This window comes from Staurois parvus, unplaced genomic scaffold (genome assembly GCF_062004578.1).
Source record: "Staurois parvus isolate SC_StPar_1 unplaced genomic scaffold, SC_StPar_1.0 ptg000564l, whole genome shotgun sequence".
In the NCBI taxonomy this organism is placed as follows: domain Eukaryota; kingdom Metazoa; phylum Chordata; class Amphibia; order Anura; family Ranidae; genus Staurois; species Staurois parvus.
Window position 1 is genome coordinate 8,614,530 of NW_028318360.1, and position 17,805 is coordinate 8,632,334.

A 17,805-nucleotide genomic window follows, 5' to 3' on the forward strand; every position below is an offset into this window, starting at 1 on the left:
TTTCAGCGGACTATTAATAATTTTATTTGGGGAAATAAGCATCCACGTTTTGCCTCATCCATTTTGTATCGCTCACAACGGTCGGGAGGTCTCGGTCTTCCTAACTTTTGGCTATATTATCTCTCGGCTCGCTTTGCGCAATTGTCACAATGGGCTACTATTAACTCTCAAATCCCGTGGATCAAGTTTGAGTCTCAGTCGATACGCCCTTTTTATTTACCGGGAATTTTATGGTCTAACATCTCCCCCCGATCGACTGTTTTTCATAACTCCATAGTGACTCACTCACTGACGCTTTGGTCCAAACACAAATCTAAATTGGGTTTAGTCTCTTCTATTCCCCCAGGTGTGTCATTTTTTGGGGATCCTACTTTTGTTGTAGCCTTTTCTTCCCCTCATATGTTTCGTTGGTGGTATGATCGATCTTTTATCAGATTGTCTGATTTCCAAAGAGGAGGATCTTATATTACCTTTGATATGCTGCGCGTGTTGTTTGATGTTCCTCTTCGCGAGTACCTTCGTTATAGACAGATTAGGCACTTTTTTAAAGCGCACTTTGGCCTTGCCCCATCCTCTCCGATTTCCTTTTTTGAACGTGTCAGCCGTGACTCTCCCAGGGGTAGGGGTCTTATCTCAAATCTTTATCACCAATTTTTGATCTGTCTTTTTCATGCTCCCCCTTTGTACAGACGAAAATGGGAGGAGGATTGTGGCGTCACTTTTTCGGATGAGGATTGGGATTCCATGGTGGATAATATATGCAAGAGCTCTAGATCTCTTTCGGTTCGTGAGACGGCCCTTAAAGTTCTAACCAGATGGTATTATACCCCGTCAAGACTACATGTACTGTTTCCACAAACGTCCCCTCTATGTTTTCGGGGCTGTGACTGCACGGGTACTTTGGTTCATATATTTTGGGATTGCCCGACCATATCTTTGATCTGGCGTAGGATTTCTGAGGTCGCTACCTTATTGTCGGGCGCCTCGATACGATTGTCCATGCAGACCTGTTTGTTGGGGGCCCATATCCCAGGGGTCTCTGATGCCAATCTGAGATTGATACACACATTATGTATTGCCACTTTATGGTCTATTGCCCTACATTGGAGGTCCAATGTTGTACCCTTAGACTCCGTTTTACACAGAATTGACACGGTAATGCTTATGGAACGCATTCATTATACCCTACTGGATAAGCTGCACTTATACGATAAAAAATGGGAGTCATGGAGAGATTGCAGACACTTATTACATGCTTAATAACATCCCCAGTAAAAGTTGGCTGGCATGTACTATTGACAGGTGTATCACCTAACCTATTTTGTCGTTTACGTACTTCATGCACTTGTAACTTCCTCTTTTTTTTCTTATCTTCTTTGTTATGTTAATATACCTTTATGTATTGTACTTTTCAAAAGTGCCTTGTTTTTGCTGACAATATCACTTTTAAAATGTGCTGTTGTTCTACTGTCTACTCTTGTACAATAAAATCGTTTGTAAACAAAAAAAAAGAACTTGAAGAAGGGGAAATAACCCGAAAGCTTGTCCTGAAAATGGTATGTTAGTGCAAATAAAAAAAGTTTCACGGACAGTACTCGTACATTTTTGTAATATATGAATATAAACAGGAATAACAAGATATAAAAATGTGTGTTGATGGCTTAAAAAATAATTTTAATAAAAAACCTCTTTGCAAATGAAGACATAAAACTCTTCAAAACACAGTAAGACTGAACTTTGCTGTCTTTTGGGTATATTGGATGCCTGCATCCCCCCACCATATGCTGTGGTTCAATCCACTTACGTTTATATCACTATAGGGCACAATAGTACAATAAAACAGAGGCAAGCGGGAAGAACCACAGCACACAGCAGAGGGGGAGGGGAGAGACATCTGCCATATTTTTGTAGACATCCACCACCCTCTTGAAATATTAAGTTCACATTTTTTTGTTGTTGTAACAAACAAGACCTGGTTGAAAGTGTAGCGCTAACTTCCGAAGAAACTGCTTGAATGTTTTCCACGGGTTCCTTTATTTCCGCCTCGCAGCCAGGCACAGTATATATCTTCAGCTAAATACACACTTCCACTCATTGTCTTCAATGACCAGTCTAGGGGAAGTTTTGTTTTTGGAGTTTATTGTAGAACTAGGGATAGGGATTGGGAAGTGTAGGATACTCCAAAATTAGAACTATTCACATGGAGGACATTTAGCTGATCTCTTAGTTGAACACTTATGAAGTCTTAGCTGACAGTAGATAGCAGACTTCCACGTGACATCTAGCAGCAAGTAGTTTAGGAGTGAGCAAAGTCCCTTTTTCCAGTAGTAATAGTTACAGGGCTGAGCTCCTCAGGTATAAGCCAGTTATGACAGAATGCGACAGCCCAAAGGTAATGTAGCTGAGCAAAGTCCCTTTGCAGTAGCAACACTCGGGCAAGCTCTTCAGAACACTAGCCAGTGTTCCCTTTTTCCAGACCCATGCTGACTATCAAACACCAGTGGAGGTAGTAAGCACGCAGAGTCCCCAACATCTCTCAGAGTCTGTACTCACAAGTCCAAGGACAGAATGGTTGTCGCCTTCCAATCTTCCAAGCGACTCTCTCCAGTGATACCAGACAGACCTTTGGCAGACAGCTCCTCTCAATCAGCTTACTGAAGTACTAGGGTCACTCTCTCTAACTTCAGGCCCTCAGGTTGATCCACTTGATGCCACAAGGTAGCAAGTGCCAGGTGAGGCAGCCTGCCTCCAGCCTGGCTGTGCAATCCACTCCAGGGAAAGACACTGAACTTGTGCTCTCAGAATATAAATACCATTCCCAGCATTCAATGGGGCAACCATCCTCTGCAATTGGTCAGGGCAGTATCCATATTCATGCTGTGCATTTGCTTAGCTCCTACGCATATTCTGGAAGGCTCTCATAGCTTCCTGAAGGTGGGCAGAATGCAGACAAACTCCAACAGAGGAGAGCAGCATGAACAGACCTAACTCATCAATCACATCACTCTGTTAAGCAGAATACCACACTGAATTTACCTGACAGCCTCTCTGGTAAGCAAAGAAACACAGCTATGCTTTAGCTAACTATACACATCCTAGCACCTAACTAGGATGGTGCTACAAAAGTGCTTGAGGTTGCCTAAAAATTGCTATGTGTGTGGCTAGCATTATGGCTAGTCTACAAATGTCATTGTTTGATAAATTTACAAAAATATCAAAGAGCAAATAATTCCTTTAAAAAAACACTTTAACCACTTCCGCGCCACCCTGTATCAGTATTACTGCTACAGGGCGGAACGGGTGTGCAAAATCACGCATATATACATGATTCTGCAGTTCTGGGTAGGGGGCGCTCATATGCCCTACCCACGCCGCCATTCGCAGCCTCGTCTGATTACTCGTCGGCACCCGGTGATCACCGAGTATCTCAGACGGGGGAGAGACCTGTGTATAAACAATACAGATCTCTCCCCTGTCAGCTCCTACACACTGCTTTCTATGGCTCTGCAAAGTAGAGCCATACAAAGCAGTGTGCTTACAGTGGAAAGTACACACACAGCACACAGTTAACCTTTTGATCTCTCCACATGTTAACCCCTTCCTGCCCAGTGCCATTAGTACAGTGTCAGTGTTTTTTATTAGCACTAATCACTGTATTGGTGTCACTGAGGATGTCAGTGACACCAAGTCAGTTCCCCCCAGTGTCAGAATGCCGGCCGCAGTCCCGTTATAAGTCGCTGATCGCCGCCATTACTAGTAAAAAAAAGTCCAGTATATATACCGCCATTTGTAGATGCTAACTATAACTTTCACGTAAACCAATTAATTTACACGTATTGGGATTTTTTTTTAGCAAAGACATGCAGCACAATACATTTTGGCCTAAATTTATGAACTCCTCAGCCACCTATTGGGCATCCTCCCCCCAGGGATTGGCTGTGACCGCATAAATATTCAGGCCAAGGCTCTGCCTCTTCCAACCTGCTACACTCTAGAATCCTCCAGAAGGCAGGGGGAAGCAGTTGAGACTGCAGCCAATGAGACCCAGAACATCCAAAAATATTCACATGCCACTCCCATGATTACAGAGGAGCTAAAGAATTAAATTTACCTGAACCTCTCTAGCAACCTTTTCTAAGAGGGTACACTGCATTCTAGTAAAAGCCAAACCCAATACCCCATAGCAGATTTTACTAAATGTCCTTGTTTTGAGTGATATAATCTATTAATACTAACCAAAACATATAGGACCTACTGTTATACAGCCATGGTTGAAAGAATAAAAAGTCTTTTTAGCCAATATAAAAATTATATAAATACCCATGTAATTTACTAACCTATATTATGTGAACCAATCAGATTTTCAGTGCATGTCTGAAAATGGACCAAACATATCTTTGATAATGAAAAATGTTAGAGAGGAAAACTCTTGTGGGCAGCACAGTGGCTTAGTGGTTATGCTTTGCAGTACTGGGGTCATTGGCTGGATTTTTGGCCAGGATACTATCTGTACAGACTTTGAATGTTCTCCCTGTGGTTATGTGGGTTTCCTCTGGGTACTCTGGTTTCCTCCCACAATTCAAAGCTTTGGGAGCTTTAAATTGGCTCCAGTATGTGTGTGCAGGTCTAAAAAAACAAAGGCAGACCTCGGTAATACTCTGTTGAATGGCAAATGCAGTCCCACTGCTCATTTCAAGCACGGAGCCATAGGTTCTAAGGTTTGAAGTGCATTGAAGATCACACCATGGTCATGGCAATGGATGGATGGAAGCTCTTGTTGCTGCTCTTGTTAGCAAGCAATCCGATCCACTCATTCTCTGATTTGGAGACATGAAAGGTAGCACTAGGTTGCTATAGGCTACAACAGCTCTTCCTACATAACAACTTTCAATTACAAAGTTCTGGCTGCTAAGGGCAAAAAGAACACCATTAATAGACAAGGGCTGGAGTGACTGTGTATGTGTAGACTTTGCACATATGTGCAGTACATATCTGAGGAAGGTTACGCTGAAATAAAAGAGTATATTTTAAAATAGATTTATTGTAAACGGTAAAAATCTTGACAGATATAGGGTATTAGTTCTCTTACATGAGCTACATGCTGTGTATAATTGATCATTCCTGGCACAATGGACATTTAGTACCCGCGGTGTACCTGTCAGAGACTATGCCCACAGGAGCTCAATAGGCGCAGACAGGCCATCATTCTTCAGCAGTAAATGTATGATCCATCAGACATCAAAGTGCAAGCGAGAAGCAGGACACACTGACAATTTATCAAAGTGCCCTTGTGGAACTAGCACAGTATACAGTCCATTCCGGCTTACAGGTCCTTTATTTTATTTCAGCCAGGAATATTTCTCACTGATCCTCAGTGTGTGTGATAGAGGTGCTTTCTGTGCCTCTAAATTTCACGCTTCAAGACTCCCATTCATAGCAAATGATTCTGCCATCCATCCAGCTTCAGCGGGGAAGTGCTGGACTTAATAAATAAAGCTCTGTATGATAATGCATTGTCTACTCTCATCACTGACTTATAAATAACTAAATGTGTTGGCAAATCACCATTCAATGAACAGACTGCATAGGCAGAAGATGCAAATCACAACCAACAAACATGCTTGGGACAAACACTGATCTATAGCGAGACAAAAAATAAAAAAAATAAAAATAGAAAATGGAGCAGACTCCATTTGGTCTTTTCTGCCATCACTCGTCTATGCTTCTATGATAAAAGTTGTGAATTAAAGGGGTTAATTTGACATGACGTGAGCTATGACATGTAATCACCCATAGCAATGTGATATCACCTTTCATCAGTTTTTAGTAGACAGATGTAAGGATACCAGGAGTTACTCAACTGCTCTTTGCCCTACCATGGAAAGGCCAAAGACAAACTTTTTGGACTATAGACCAGGGGTTTACAAACTTTAAAAACAAAGGGCCAGTTTACTGCCCTTCAGACTTTAGGGGGCAGGACTATGGCCAGTGGGAGAAAACAATGCCCTGGCATTGGTGGGAGTAATCCAACACAACAAACACTTTTCTCTTGCGCTAGAAAGGACTCAGTAGACCCAATAGGAATGTTCTGGAATTTTCTGGAATATGCACTGCTTGCTGCCCTCAACAGACTGGGGTGGTCCAAATACACTAGATGCAAATGGAGAAATAGAAAAAGGGCGCACCGACCTAGTGCATTATCGTTTAAAATAATTTATTGAAGAAACAAAATAGGTATCTGAGGAAGAGGTTGTGTCCTCGAAACGCGTTAGCCAGTTGGTCATCCAGGGTTCCATCTTATGGACTCAGATGTTGTTTGGATCATACATCTTGTTCAGTTTGACATGTCTGTGTTATTATGTCCATTGTGAGTATGATACCTATTTTTGTTTCTTCAATAAATTATTTTAAACGATAATGCACTAGGTCGGTGCGCCCTTTTTCTGTTTCTCCATTTGTATTGGTGAGGGTAAACAGTGCCATAAGCTTGGTGATCAGTGAAAGGAATAGTGCCCCATAATTAGTGTCAGTGGGAGAATTGATTCCCCTTCTTTGGTATCAGTGGGAGGAACAGTACCCCATCATTGGTGTCAGTGAGAGAATCAGCTGCCCATCTCTGGTGTCAGTGGAAAGAACAGTTCGCTATCATTGGTGTCGGTGGGGTGAATAGTACCCCATAATTGGTGTCAGTGGGAGGAGCTGTACCCCATCATTGGTGTCAATGAGGGGAATAGTGCCCCAAGGGCTGGAAAAAAGCAAGCAAAGGGCCACATTTGTAGACCCCTGCCATAGACAAACATTCCCTTCCCCACACAGCACTGAGTGACTTCTCTAAAGACTTCACACAGTCATGCATGGGGTAGGAAATGTTTAGTGCTTGGGGAGTACTTAGTGATTTGCAAATGCTAACTTTTAGAAAAGTCATTATTTGCTTAAGGCTCCTTTCACACAGGAGGTAAGTGGGCAGTAAAAACAGGCAGTTGATCTGTGTTTTTAAAGCGCCCACTCCCCCCCCCACGCAAGAAGATATGGAGTTGCTCAGGCTTGGGCTATGCATTTCGGCTTTAATGTTATACACAGAGTTTAACAGCTGGAAAAGCCAGTCAAATTCTTCCATGTAAGTTATTGGTGCCGTTTAGCGTTCATGAACTGAACATTTTGCTTGCAGTTGCACCGCATAACTGCAATGCAAAATTACTGTTCTGCACTAAAGAAATGCAAAAACAGGCATCAGGAGGCAGCAGTAGCACCTCCTGAACATCTGCAAACCTCCTTTTACCAGCCTCTGAAAAATGATTCAACACAGATCGCTTTTCAGGGGGCAGTAAACACTACAGCTAGTGGGAAAGGAGCTTATGCCCTGTGGGGTCCTCCGCAACACATAGGGAAGACAGGGAAAAACTCAGAGTGTAACATGGCACTGGGAGGTTCTTTTGCTTTTCTTGACGATATGACAGGTTTGCTTCTGTTGTCAAAAAGGTTTTCTTCAGTTATGCAATTAGAACTCCTCATTCAGAAGTATCACAGAGGAGTCCCTTGCATCTCCCTCTGCTTACAATACCCATCTCTCTAGAAGTGTTGCCTGCTGGCAAGACCTGGTATTGCAGAGTTACCTTGAACCACAATGATTTTTGTGTAGTGACTTTGTTGCCTCGGCTTTTTTTTGAAAATGCTGGGTTCCTGGCTGGCTTAATACGTTTGAGTCACAAGGTTTGATTTACTAAAGGCAAACAGGCTGTTCACTTTCCAAGGATATTTACTCCACAGCTTAGTGAATGAGATGAAGCTCTGCTGACTTCATAGGTGGGTATCAGTCTGGGGGAGTGGGTGTTCCTAAGCAGGATGTATTTGCATGTAGACCACCCTACTTAACCATTTCAGTACCGGGCACTTTACCCCCTTCCCTCCCAGGCCATTTTTCAGGTTTCAGCGCTCTCACACTTTGAATGACAATTGCGCGGTCATACGACATTGTACCCAAACTAACATTTTATAATTTTCTTCACACAACTAGAGCTTTCTTTTGGTGGTATTTAATCACCGCCGGGTTTTTATTTTTTGCTAAATTAACAAAAAAAGACCGAAAATTTTGAAAAAAAAAAACCTTTTTCTTTGTTTCTATAATAAAAGTTCGTAAATAAATAATTGTTCTTCATAAATTTAGGCCGAGATGTATTCTGCTACATGTCTTTGGTGAAAATAACCCAAATTAGGATGTATTTTTTAGTCTGTAGGAAAGTTATAGAGTTCATAAACTATGGTATAGATCTGAATATTGATCAATCCTGAAGTACTGACGGCCAATCTAATTTCTTGAGGTCCAAGAATGTCAGAACAGTACAGATATCCCCCAAATGACCTCTTTTTGCAAAGTAGACAGTCCGACGTACTTCATAAGAGGCATGGCGAGTTTTTTAAAGTTGTATTTTTTTGTCCAAATTTTTCGGAAAATTGAAAAATTTGAAAAATTATTTTCACTATTTTTTTTACATACTGTCACCAGTGCAGTACAGCATCATCATATAACTGGCATGGCGGTGATCAGGGACACTGACAGTATGAAAAAAATATATAATTTTTTAAATTTTTTTTATTAATTTAAAATTTTTATTATATTTTTTTTTTCTTTTTTTTAAGATTTTTTTTCATATTTCACTATGACCAAAGTAGTACAATGTTACCATAGTAACATTGTACTACTTTGGGGAAGTGATCAGTATTTTTTTTTTTACACAATTTGCTTATAGCAAATAATTACTTTGCTATAAGCAAGCATTTACCTGAATGACATCAATTCAGTCAGGGTTTTTTTTTTGTGCTTAGCTGTGATTTGGCCACAGCTAATCACATGACATGTGCATGTGATCTCTGTGACCATTCACAGCTACACACTAGTATACAATGGATGGCATGAATGAAGCCATCCATTGTATACAATACAACTGTCATGTGACCTGCTGTGATTGGTCACAGCAGGTCACATGGTACTGGCAACGGGGCCGGTACTCAGATCTGTCATCGGCCGTGTCCGAGGTACACGGCCGGTGACAGATTGCGCCACTGCGCGGCTCTGCAAGCGCACAAACTGCGCATGCCCGGGAGTACGCCATATGGCATCTACCCGGAAATCTAATGTATTTTTCCGGCCGCCAAATGGCTATTGGCCAGGCTTCTATTGGTTAATGCCCACATGTAATGCTGAGCCTCCATGATTCAAAAAACTGAAGTCCATTGAATGGTGGGTGGGCTAAGGACAGTGCAGCTGGAAAGGAAATGGCTAGATGACGATGAATGTCTTCCAGGCAGGAAACAAGGCAGACTTGCTACAGCTTCTAATGCACACTATCAGAAGCTCACAGTGTGCAGTGAGATCCGAATAAGCAATTTTAGTACAGGAGAGAAACTTCACAACTTTGCCAAAGGGATTGGTAAAGCTGGAGTTCAGCTTTCCAAGTCTCGCAATCACTCGTAAAAAATGCATTTTACTGAAATGTACAAGGGTAAAGGCAGCCTAAACCAATGTATAGGTACTGACAGTATGGTTAATGTCTGTTCCTTTCTCTTCTTTGTTCTTTTTTTCAGTTTTCATGGTTATGAAACTCTCTGTATCCACAAAATCAATAAAATGACTTTGTTAAAAAAAAATCTGCTCAGCTCTTGGGACGTTGTAATACACAGCAATATATTTTCTTATTCAGTAAGTATAATACGTTTTCTAGAGGCTCAAACCAAAGAAAACTGAACAGAAACAGGGGAAATGAGGGAAAAAATATTACTGTACAGAATGTAGTGTTAGCACCGGTAAATAAATAATGGGCCCAATCCTGGTGCATTTGTACCCTCTGCACCCTAGGATGACCACTTATAATAGTGTTGTTTGCAAAGATTTTTCAACTTTTTTTAATATAAACTATTTGCCAATAGATCAATCAAGATAATACTAATGACAGTCAATGTCCTTATTGTGTATTTAAAGCGAAAACATATTTTCAGTTTTGGATAAAGAAAGTAAGGTTTAGCACTGCTATCTGGTTTTTATTGCTATCTGTGTCCCCAATGAGGAGATTCACTCTCTCTATTTTTTTTGGTGACCACTGTCACTGGTACTGAATGTGGGAAATCCAACATTTTTAGTTGTTTCTGGAAGATGTATGGAGGGAATTTTTTTTCGGTTCAGTTACTTGTTTCCTTAAAAGCTGCCTAAAAGGTGATTTCTCTCACTTTGGACAGATTTCTTCTGACTTCTTATTGTATTTATGGACCAGGAAGTAGGGACAGCTGGACATAGCTGACAAAATAAATCTGATAGGGGTTAAAACTTGCTGCTACAGTATCCAAAATCCCCCTAAATGTTTTTGGCTTTAGATAGGCTTCAACCAGTTGGGGACCTGAGATGTATGAGACATACCCCAGTTGATCACATGGTCAATTTTCCGAAAAGCATTTTCTTAGATGACTGGTATTCTTTCTGTGGTGCCTGGGTGGTTGCTCTGGGCATACATCTGCATGTTTAACCATGATGATCATGCACATTTACATGTCTTTCGTAAGATTGCCAACGGATAGACAAGTGTCTTCCCAAGAAGTATGAGTATGCTTTTTTGTAGGACTCAATGATGGTTAGAAGATGCAAATTCAAGAACCTTCCTCACTGAGTAGAATGAAAGATGGCTCCTATTGCATCAAAAAATTTGTAGTTGCCCACTATGGTAGCTCTTCACTCAGGCATTGCATTGGGCTACTGTATTAAGGGCAGGATTAGGTCATTTATGGCCACCCTAAGTAAGATCCTTCAGCGGCCAGATCTGACTATCAAGACTGATGCTATCCTTGGACTGCAAACGGTTCTTAATATAGTGTGGTCACAGAACAATAGAAATTCTTCAGCTCTGCCTTGATTGTCATAGATTGCCATGTGACTCAATAGACTCACCCAGTGGTGCTTGTGTAGGTCTGTCCCAGTGTACAGTCATCGGGAGGAGATTCTGGATTAAACCAAAAATCAGCGAAACATCGACTTGATTCTTTATGATTATACTCATGTTCAAACCCATAATCACTGCAAGACAAGAACATCTGTATTATATGCCAGTGTTTCTCAACCTTTTCTCAGTCAAGACACCCTTTAAAATTATGGACAGTCTTGAGGCACCCCATTCTAAAATGTGAAAAACTGTTCTAATAGTTTAAAATAACACAGCAACATCCACACATGTAGGACACCCAACATTAGAGGTGATTTATTCTTCCAGAGCTAATACACTTTTGCACACTGGTACTGACCAGTATTCCAGTGTTTTCTCCTCTCCCTCAGTTTTTCTCCATCACTGAGCTAATGTGACCCCAGCACTAGTGGAGAGGGGCAGTGGAGGGGCAAACTAGGATGCTGTGCAGGCAACCAACATCCTCCTTATCAACTGATGATGTCATTAGTTGTCGGGATGCTGGCGGCTAGAAGGTCATAGTGGTGCACAATGAAAACTTGTGGCTTTGTGTAACTAAAAGTCAGGCTTGTTCCACCCGCTGGCTTGTATACAAGGTTTGGCCAATTTTTAGACATTCTGCCAAGGCACCCCTGAAGAAACCTCAAGGTACCCCAGGGTGCCTGGGCACCTTGGTTGAGAATGGCTGTTATATACTGTATGTGCTTCAATAGGGAAAGTCAGAGACATACCACATAAAGTTACTTTTAAAATTCCAGTGCTAACTATACCTTTGAAGCAATTAGAGATAAAATGGATTGATGTGGCATAGAAAGAAATACTAGCTAAGACATTTCTTTTTTTTTTTTTGTTTTTTTTCCTGCCTTTAAACCTTAGTGGACTATTTAACTGTGTTTCTGCTGTGACAGCTTTGCCGGGCGTATATTGACAATCCTTTAGGTAGCCCTCAGGCAGCTATGTGAACTGCCTGCTATGGAAGAGGCTTCCACCTGCTGCTGTGCCGTACAATCAAAAGAAGCATGTGAAGGTACATATATATATGAAAAGTTTTTAAGGGCATGATAACACTATGGACCAAGCTGTGCCGCCACATACTGTGTACTAAAAGTGGCATATCAGACATTATAATCAATTATCCAGAAACAAATTCTCCTGCGCTCTAGGACCCAGGCGGGTGGCAGATGGATGGAACTAGATCTGGAAAAATCGACCACCAGTGCATGTAGAGTTGTGCAGCTCCAAACAAGGCTGGGGAAGCCCAACCAATACTGCAAAGTGACAAAGAAAACGAGAAGCGCACCAACCTTGCGCATTACCACAGTAACCAAAATTTATTAATTATAAAATAATACTCACAAACAGCAAATAAAATCAGGCATGTAAGTCCGCAGAGGGACTTGAAAGATAAGGAGCCAGCGCGAATCCCATCATGGGGGTAGATACTCAGTACAGCTGATGCGTTTTGAAGGGCATCCCTTCTTCATCAGAGCTCAGAAGAAGGGATGCCGTTCGAAACGCGTCAGCTGTACTGAGCATCTACCCCCATGATGGGATTTTATTCGCTATTTGTGAGTATCATTTTATAATTAATACATTTTGGTTACTGAGGTAATGCGCTAGGTTGGTGCGCTTCTCGTTTTCTTTGTCACTTTGGATTATAATCAATTATGACAGTTACACTTGCCTCATTAAAGTGCATCTAAAGACTAATTTTTTATTTTTATATTGAGTGTGGTAGTGCTTTGAATTTTGTTTTGGGTGTGGTAGCTATTTGCTCAAGTATGGCTTGAGCATGCAAGGAAGAAAGCACCAAAAGCAGTACATATAATGTTCTGATTTAGGGCCAGTTCACACCGTAGAAACCAAGTCTGGATGCGTTTCTGCATGCATGTTTTTTTAAGTGTCCCAGTGCATTTTTTTATGCATTCCAGATGCTTTTTTTACCTTCTTTTTTTGGTCATTTGTGGTTCAGTGTATTTTTTATGCATTCCAGTGCATTTTGGTGCATTTGTATACGTTCCAGTGCGTTTTTGATATATACCACGTTCCAGTACAGTTCTGTGCATCAAAAATGCAGCATGTTCTACTTTTTTTTCTGGAACTGGAAACCACTGGAACTGGAAGCACATATAAACTATGCCATTGACAACCATATAACCTGCTCTCTGTGCATTTTGGTTGCTGAAAGAAAACGCACTGGAATGCATGTAGTGAAAACCAACCTTTATTTAGACTCTTGTGTCAAATAAAAGCTATCATGTGTCAGGGTTCAAAAGGTCCCCATTACCGAACTTAGTACTGTTGAATGAAGCATGTACTGGACTATTAAAACTGAAGGAATTCTGAGAGGTAATTAACCCCTTCCTGCTGGTACCTCCCAGCCCTTTAAGAGGCTTCAGATGCCAGGAGGTGGAAGTAGGCATTTCGGTCATATGACCTCCGTGACTGGCTGTCACAGCGGTCACATAATCAGACAGTTCCCAATCGAGAGTAGCCGCTGGTAACTGTTCCAGGAGTGCGCAGGGCTCATGCATTGTTTACACAGCATTGTTTACATTTTGGTATGCATATATGTGACCGCTCCGTGTTAAGGCCCACCCACCGAAAGGCCGCATATATGCGTATGGCCGGTGTGAAGAGGGTAATATGACTGCTGCAGATGCTGATTAAGCTTTAAAGCTCAACTCTGGGAAACCTAAAAATTATCTCTCATTGAGCTTGTTGAAGGACATGTTCCAGAAGATTTACTTCCCCAATCCTTCGCTCCTCCAGGCTGGTAGTCTAAGGTTTTGACATCATCAAGGCCAATGCAGGGTCTATAACCCTGAAGTGGACATAAGGACAATGAAGAACAGTCCACCACCAGTGCATGAGGAGTGCCATCTGCCAGGGGAGCGGGGGAATGGGTAGGTTCCTCTCCCCGAGACTAAACGAGTTATCCCTCACAGCACTGCAAGGAGGAGTTTTCAGATTTCCCAGAGTTGGGCTTTAAGTCTGATAAAGGGGGAACCCCTGAAACCTCCAAAACATGTTGTCTTTCAAGATACAAAATCTAAAAAAAAATGAATCTACACAGTATGTTCTGTTTTTGGTGCTTTCGTTCTTGCGCACTCAGGTTTTTATTGCTGTCTGTGACCTTGCAGGGAAGCTTAACGCTGTAATTGCCCTGGTTTCCATTATTAGCGGGACAGAATGTGATGAGAAATCCAAAGTTTTATATTTGTCGCTAAAATAAGATTTGAGGGGATATCTACTCCAGGGACAACTGACTAAAAGGTGATTCCAATCACTTTGGAGGGATTTCCACTAATTTCCTGCTGTCAATTGAAATCTCTACAATGGGATTTAAGCCCTGCCCTACTAAAACTAAAAAATAAATCTGGTTTTAGAGAAACTTTAATGATGGAAATGTTTCAGGCATCAAAGTGTTACTAAACCCAGGACCCTGCACTCACTATATCTGGTCTCCCATGGTACACAGAACATGGAAATGCAATTATCTTAGTAAATATACACTGCTAAATACCTTTTCTCATCAGGAGTTAGAGCAGTTTTGTGACTTCTATCAATGTCCAGCAAAACACTGGTTACAGCTTGTAGGATGAGTTTTCATTATCCTGTGGGAGGATGCAGGACCCCTGACCTCTGCCTGGAGAGCTGATCACATGCACTCTCCCAAGGAAAAAACTTTCTAGCAATACACACCAAACTGAGCATGTGCAGCTTGCCCCCAAGCCTCTGTTATATCAGGACATAAGAGAGGGACACTGGAAGAAGGGGAGGATCAGAGAAGACAGGATCAAGCATCCTTTTTACACATTGCGGAGAATTAACCCCTTATTTTTCACAGTGAGTATAACAAGTATGTTTTACTCCATATACAGACTGATTTTACTGTTGTGGGTTTACTAACACTTTAATTCTTAAAAAAAATACCTGATAGGGTTTCAACCCTTCTCTCCTCTATGCAAAACTAAAAAAGTTTTAGCTTTAAAAACTCTAGGTTGAAGAGGTTTACCTATCAGTTATAATGATAGGTAACTTTTAAAGGCACTTTTACTCATTTTTCAGAACAATTTCTAATGTGAGTGATAAATCAACTGATCACGATGCAGCAGTTCTGTACAGGGAATGTTCTACTTTTAGATCTTTAGTAAAGTAAGCTGGATAACATACCAGACAAAATCAGTGCTTTCACACTGACAGATTTTTGAAGTCAGTGCAGATGTGAAACTTCTTCCTTTAATACACCATGATGAGGTCTTTCTTCTGCGAAAACTTCTTTGCTGGCCCATAATGCAATGTTCACCCTGTATTTGCATTGCATAGAAAACTGCATTATTGTTATATACATATCTCAGCTGCTTTTCCAAACATCAAACTTTAAAAATGTATTACTCTGCATTGTGCAACAAATGAAAAATTGAGGCATTTTAATAATATGCCCCAACATGGGAGGCAGTAAAGAGAACCAATAAAATGTCTATACTTTAACAAGCAGTTCATTATTTTCAGGAGCTCTCAATTCAGCAGTGATCTGTAATCCCCTGCCACATTAATGCTGAAGTTAGATATGTTCATTGTAATTAATTAGAGGAAAGTCTGTGTTAGGGCCACTCAACCTTACCTACACAGTTGTCAGACTTGGACTATATCGGTGTGTCCATGCAGCTGCCGCATTCCACTTAAAACCCAACTCTGGGCAGAAAAAAAAATAATTGGTTGTTTTGTTCAGGGGAGAGGAGAAAAAGTTTTACATACCTGATCCTCTGGTCCACCTGCAGACAGCGCTCCCCCACAGTCTGGCAGTGGACTGTGCCTTGGGTCCTCATGTCCAGAGCAGGGCTATAGAATCTGCTCTGGTCTTAAAGACATCAGGGCACTAGACCACTAAAGCATAGAGGAGCAGAAGCTGTGGGGACTGGTTTAGCTGGGGGATGGAGCAGAGGATCAGGTAAGAATATTTCCTTTTATTGTTCCCCTAGACATAAACAATTAGTAAAAAAGTGACTAATTGCTCCGATATGTCAAACACAGACATGTCCATCAAATATTTTTTTTTGGACAAAACCGCACTGCAAGAGATCATTTTTGTTTGCCCAGAGATGGGGTTTATAGACATGACCAATTCACTGTGTACGCTTAAATGAGACCTAAATTAGTCTGCGGCAAGGCTACGGACTTTAAAATATTTACATATCCCTATCAAGCCATAATGGCCTCCACTGAACTCTGTAATTGCAGGCACTGAGGAGCAAATCATCCTTAAATTCCCCAGCAGAAGCACTGCATTAGACTTCTAGCTGTTTCTCAGGCAGTTTATCCTTTGCATTCTCTCACACTAGTGACTTGGCAGCCTTCCAACCTTCTAATATAAATGCTAAGGTCTCCTTGACCTGATTATGATCACCACAAAAAATATTACTAAATATGGAATTGTGTCAGTTAATAAATAAAAAAAATTCCCTTTGCCCACAAATCTATGGGTCCAAACAAGTACACAGGATGCTCTAGATGACACAATGTCATTCAGAATTTTTTTACCGATTGTAAATTTGTAATAATGTCGCTGTCTTACCAATGGAAACCCAGCTTGATGTTATCTTAACATTGCATTAACATTTTCCTGAAACAGCTGATATTTTCCTGTCGCAATGTAATGTCACAAGGGAAGTATTATTTATACTGACAAATTTACAAAATCTGATTTACTGTTCAGTCCACTGGGCATGTGAATGGCCGTACTTAAGGCACGCTGTATTTACTGAGTTGGCGACCACTGCAATACATCATTTGCTGTACAAATTTCCCAACAGAATTTAATGAAAAATTTAATTATATATATTAAAATATATATCTCATACACCTTCCTCTACCTGTACATTAATTGTTAAATTGCATATTTGTACTCTTCACTCCTACTGTATGAAAAAAAAATATTTGATGGACATGTCTGTGTTTATGACATATTGGAGCAATTAGTCACTTTTTTACTAATTGGGACTCTGGATATGGTAATTGCAGAAAACTGCAGCTACTTACTTGTATTCAAAATATACCGTAATCATTTATAAAATATTTCACACAGTACATCACCAAATACTTTAGCACCCAAATCACAAAGTATATTATGTTTCTAAACTGGTAAATGACCATAATACCTGGGAATTGGAGAGGTTCCAAGAATCATAGTCTTCTTCTGTACATTCTCTAAAGAACGAGGGTCTAAAATCAACTTTTACCAATTCCCAGTCTGAACGGTAACTGATATGCCCAAACACTCTGTAAAGTTAAGAAAAAAGACATATTACATGTAAAGAACTCAAAAAAATAGAACTTTATATAACATGCGTGAATTATAACCATGGCCTTTGTTGCCAGTGTTGATCAGGTAGTTTAATATGTAATGCAGAAGTTAAAGCAAAATCATGAACTCTACAAATAGTATACGATAGTTTGTATATAGGCTTTTATTGCCCAACTTATTTGGTAATCTTTGTACAGTGCCTTATACTTTACCTTGTGTGAAGTGAGAAAGGTGAACCTTCTGCCCAGGTTGGGCCTGTCTACAGCATGCTTGCTTAGACATGACATTCTATGGGAATATTCTCTTTAAAGTGCTAGTTCACCTTTACCAGAAATCTGCCTATGCAGATAAGTGGTATCCATACCTCCCAACTTTCTGAGATGGGAATGAGGGACATCTCTTAGCAAAAGTATTTGGCTTATACACACCCCCTGTCACATCCCCCCCTTAAAGAATAATTACACAAAAATAATTGTTGGTAATCCCACAAGAAGTGTTTTGACCACTAATATTTCTTTATACTGGCTTTGGAAATAACCAAATGCAGCAATCTAG

The 17,805-nt window shown here is 40.8% G+C and overlaps 1 protein-coding gene across 2 annotated transcripts in view; it reads right to left on the minus strand.

Annotated features, from left to right (window-relative positions):
- Positions 1 to 17,805, minus strand: part of SORCS2 (sortilin related VPS10 domain containing receptor 2) — a 1,187,504-nt gene that overhangs the window by 109,111 nt on the left and 1,060,588 nt on the right. For both annotated transcript variants that reach the window (XM_089691582.1, XM_089691581.1), the window contains exons 15-17: positions 17,105 to 17,225; positions 15,120 to 15,253; positions 10,934 to 11,059 (exon numbers count right to left, since the gene is read on the minus strand). In XM_089691582.1, coding sequence (XP_089547708.1) covers positions 10,934 to 11,059; positions 15,120 to 15,253; positions 17,105 to 17,225 — 381 coding nt within the window. The remainder of the gene's footprint in view (positions 1 to 10,933; positions 11,060 to 15,119; positions 15,254 to 17,104; positions 17,226 to 17,805) is intronic.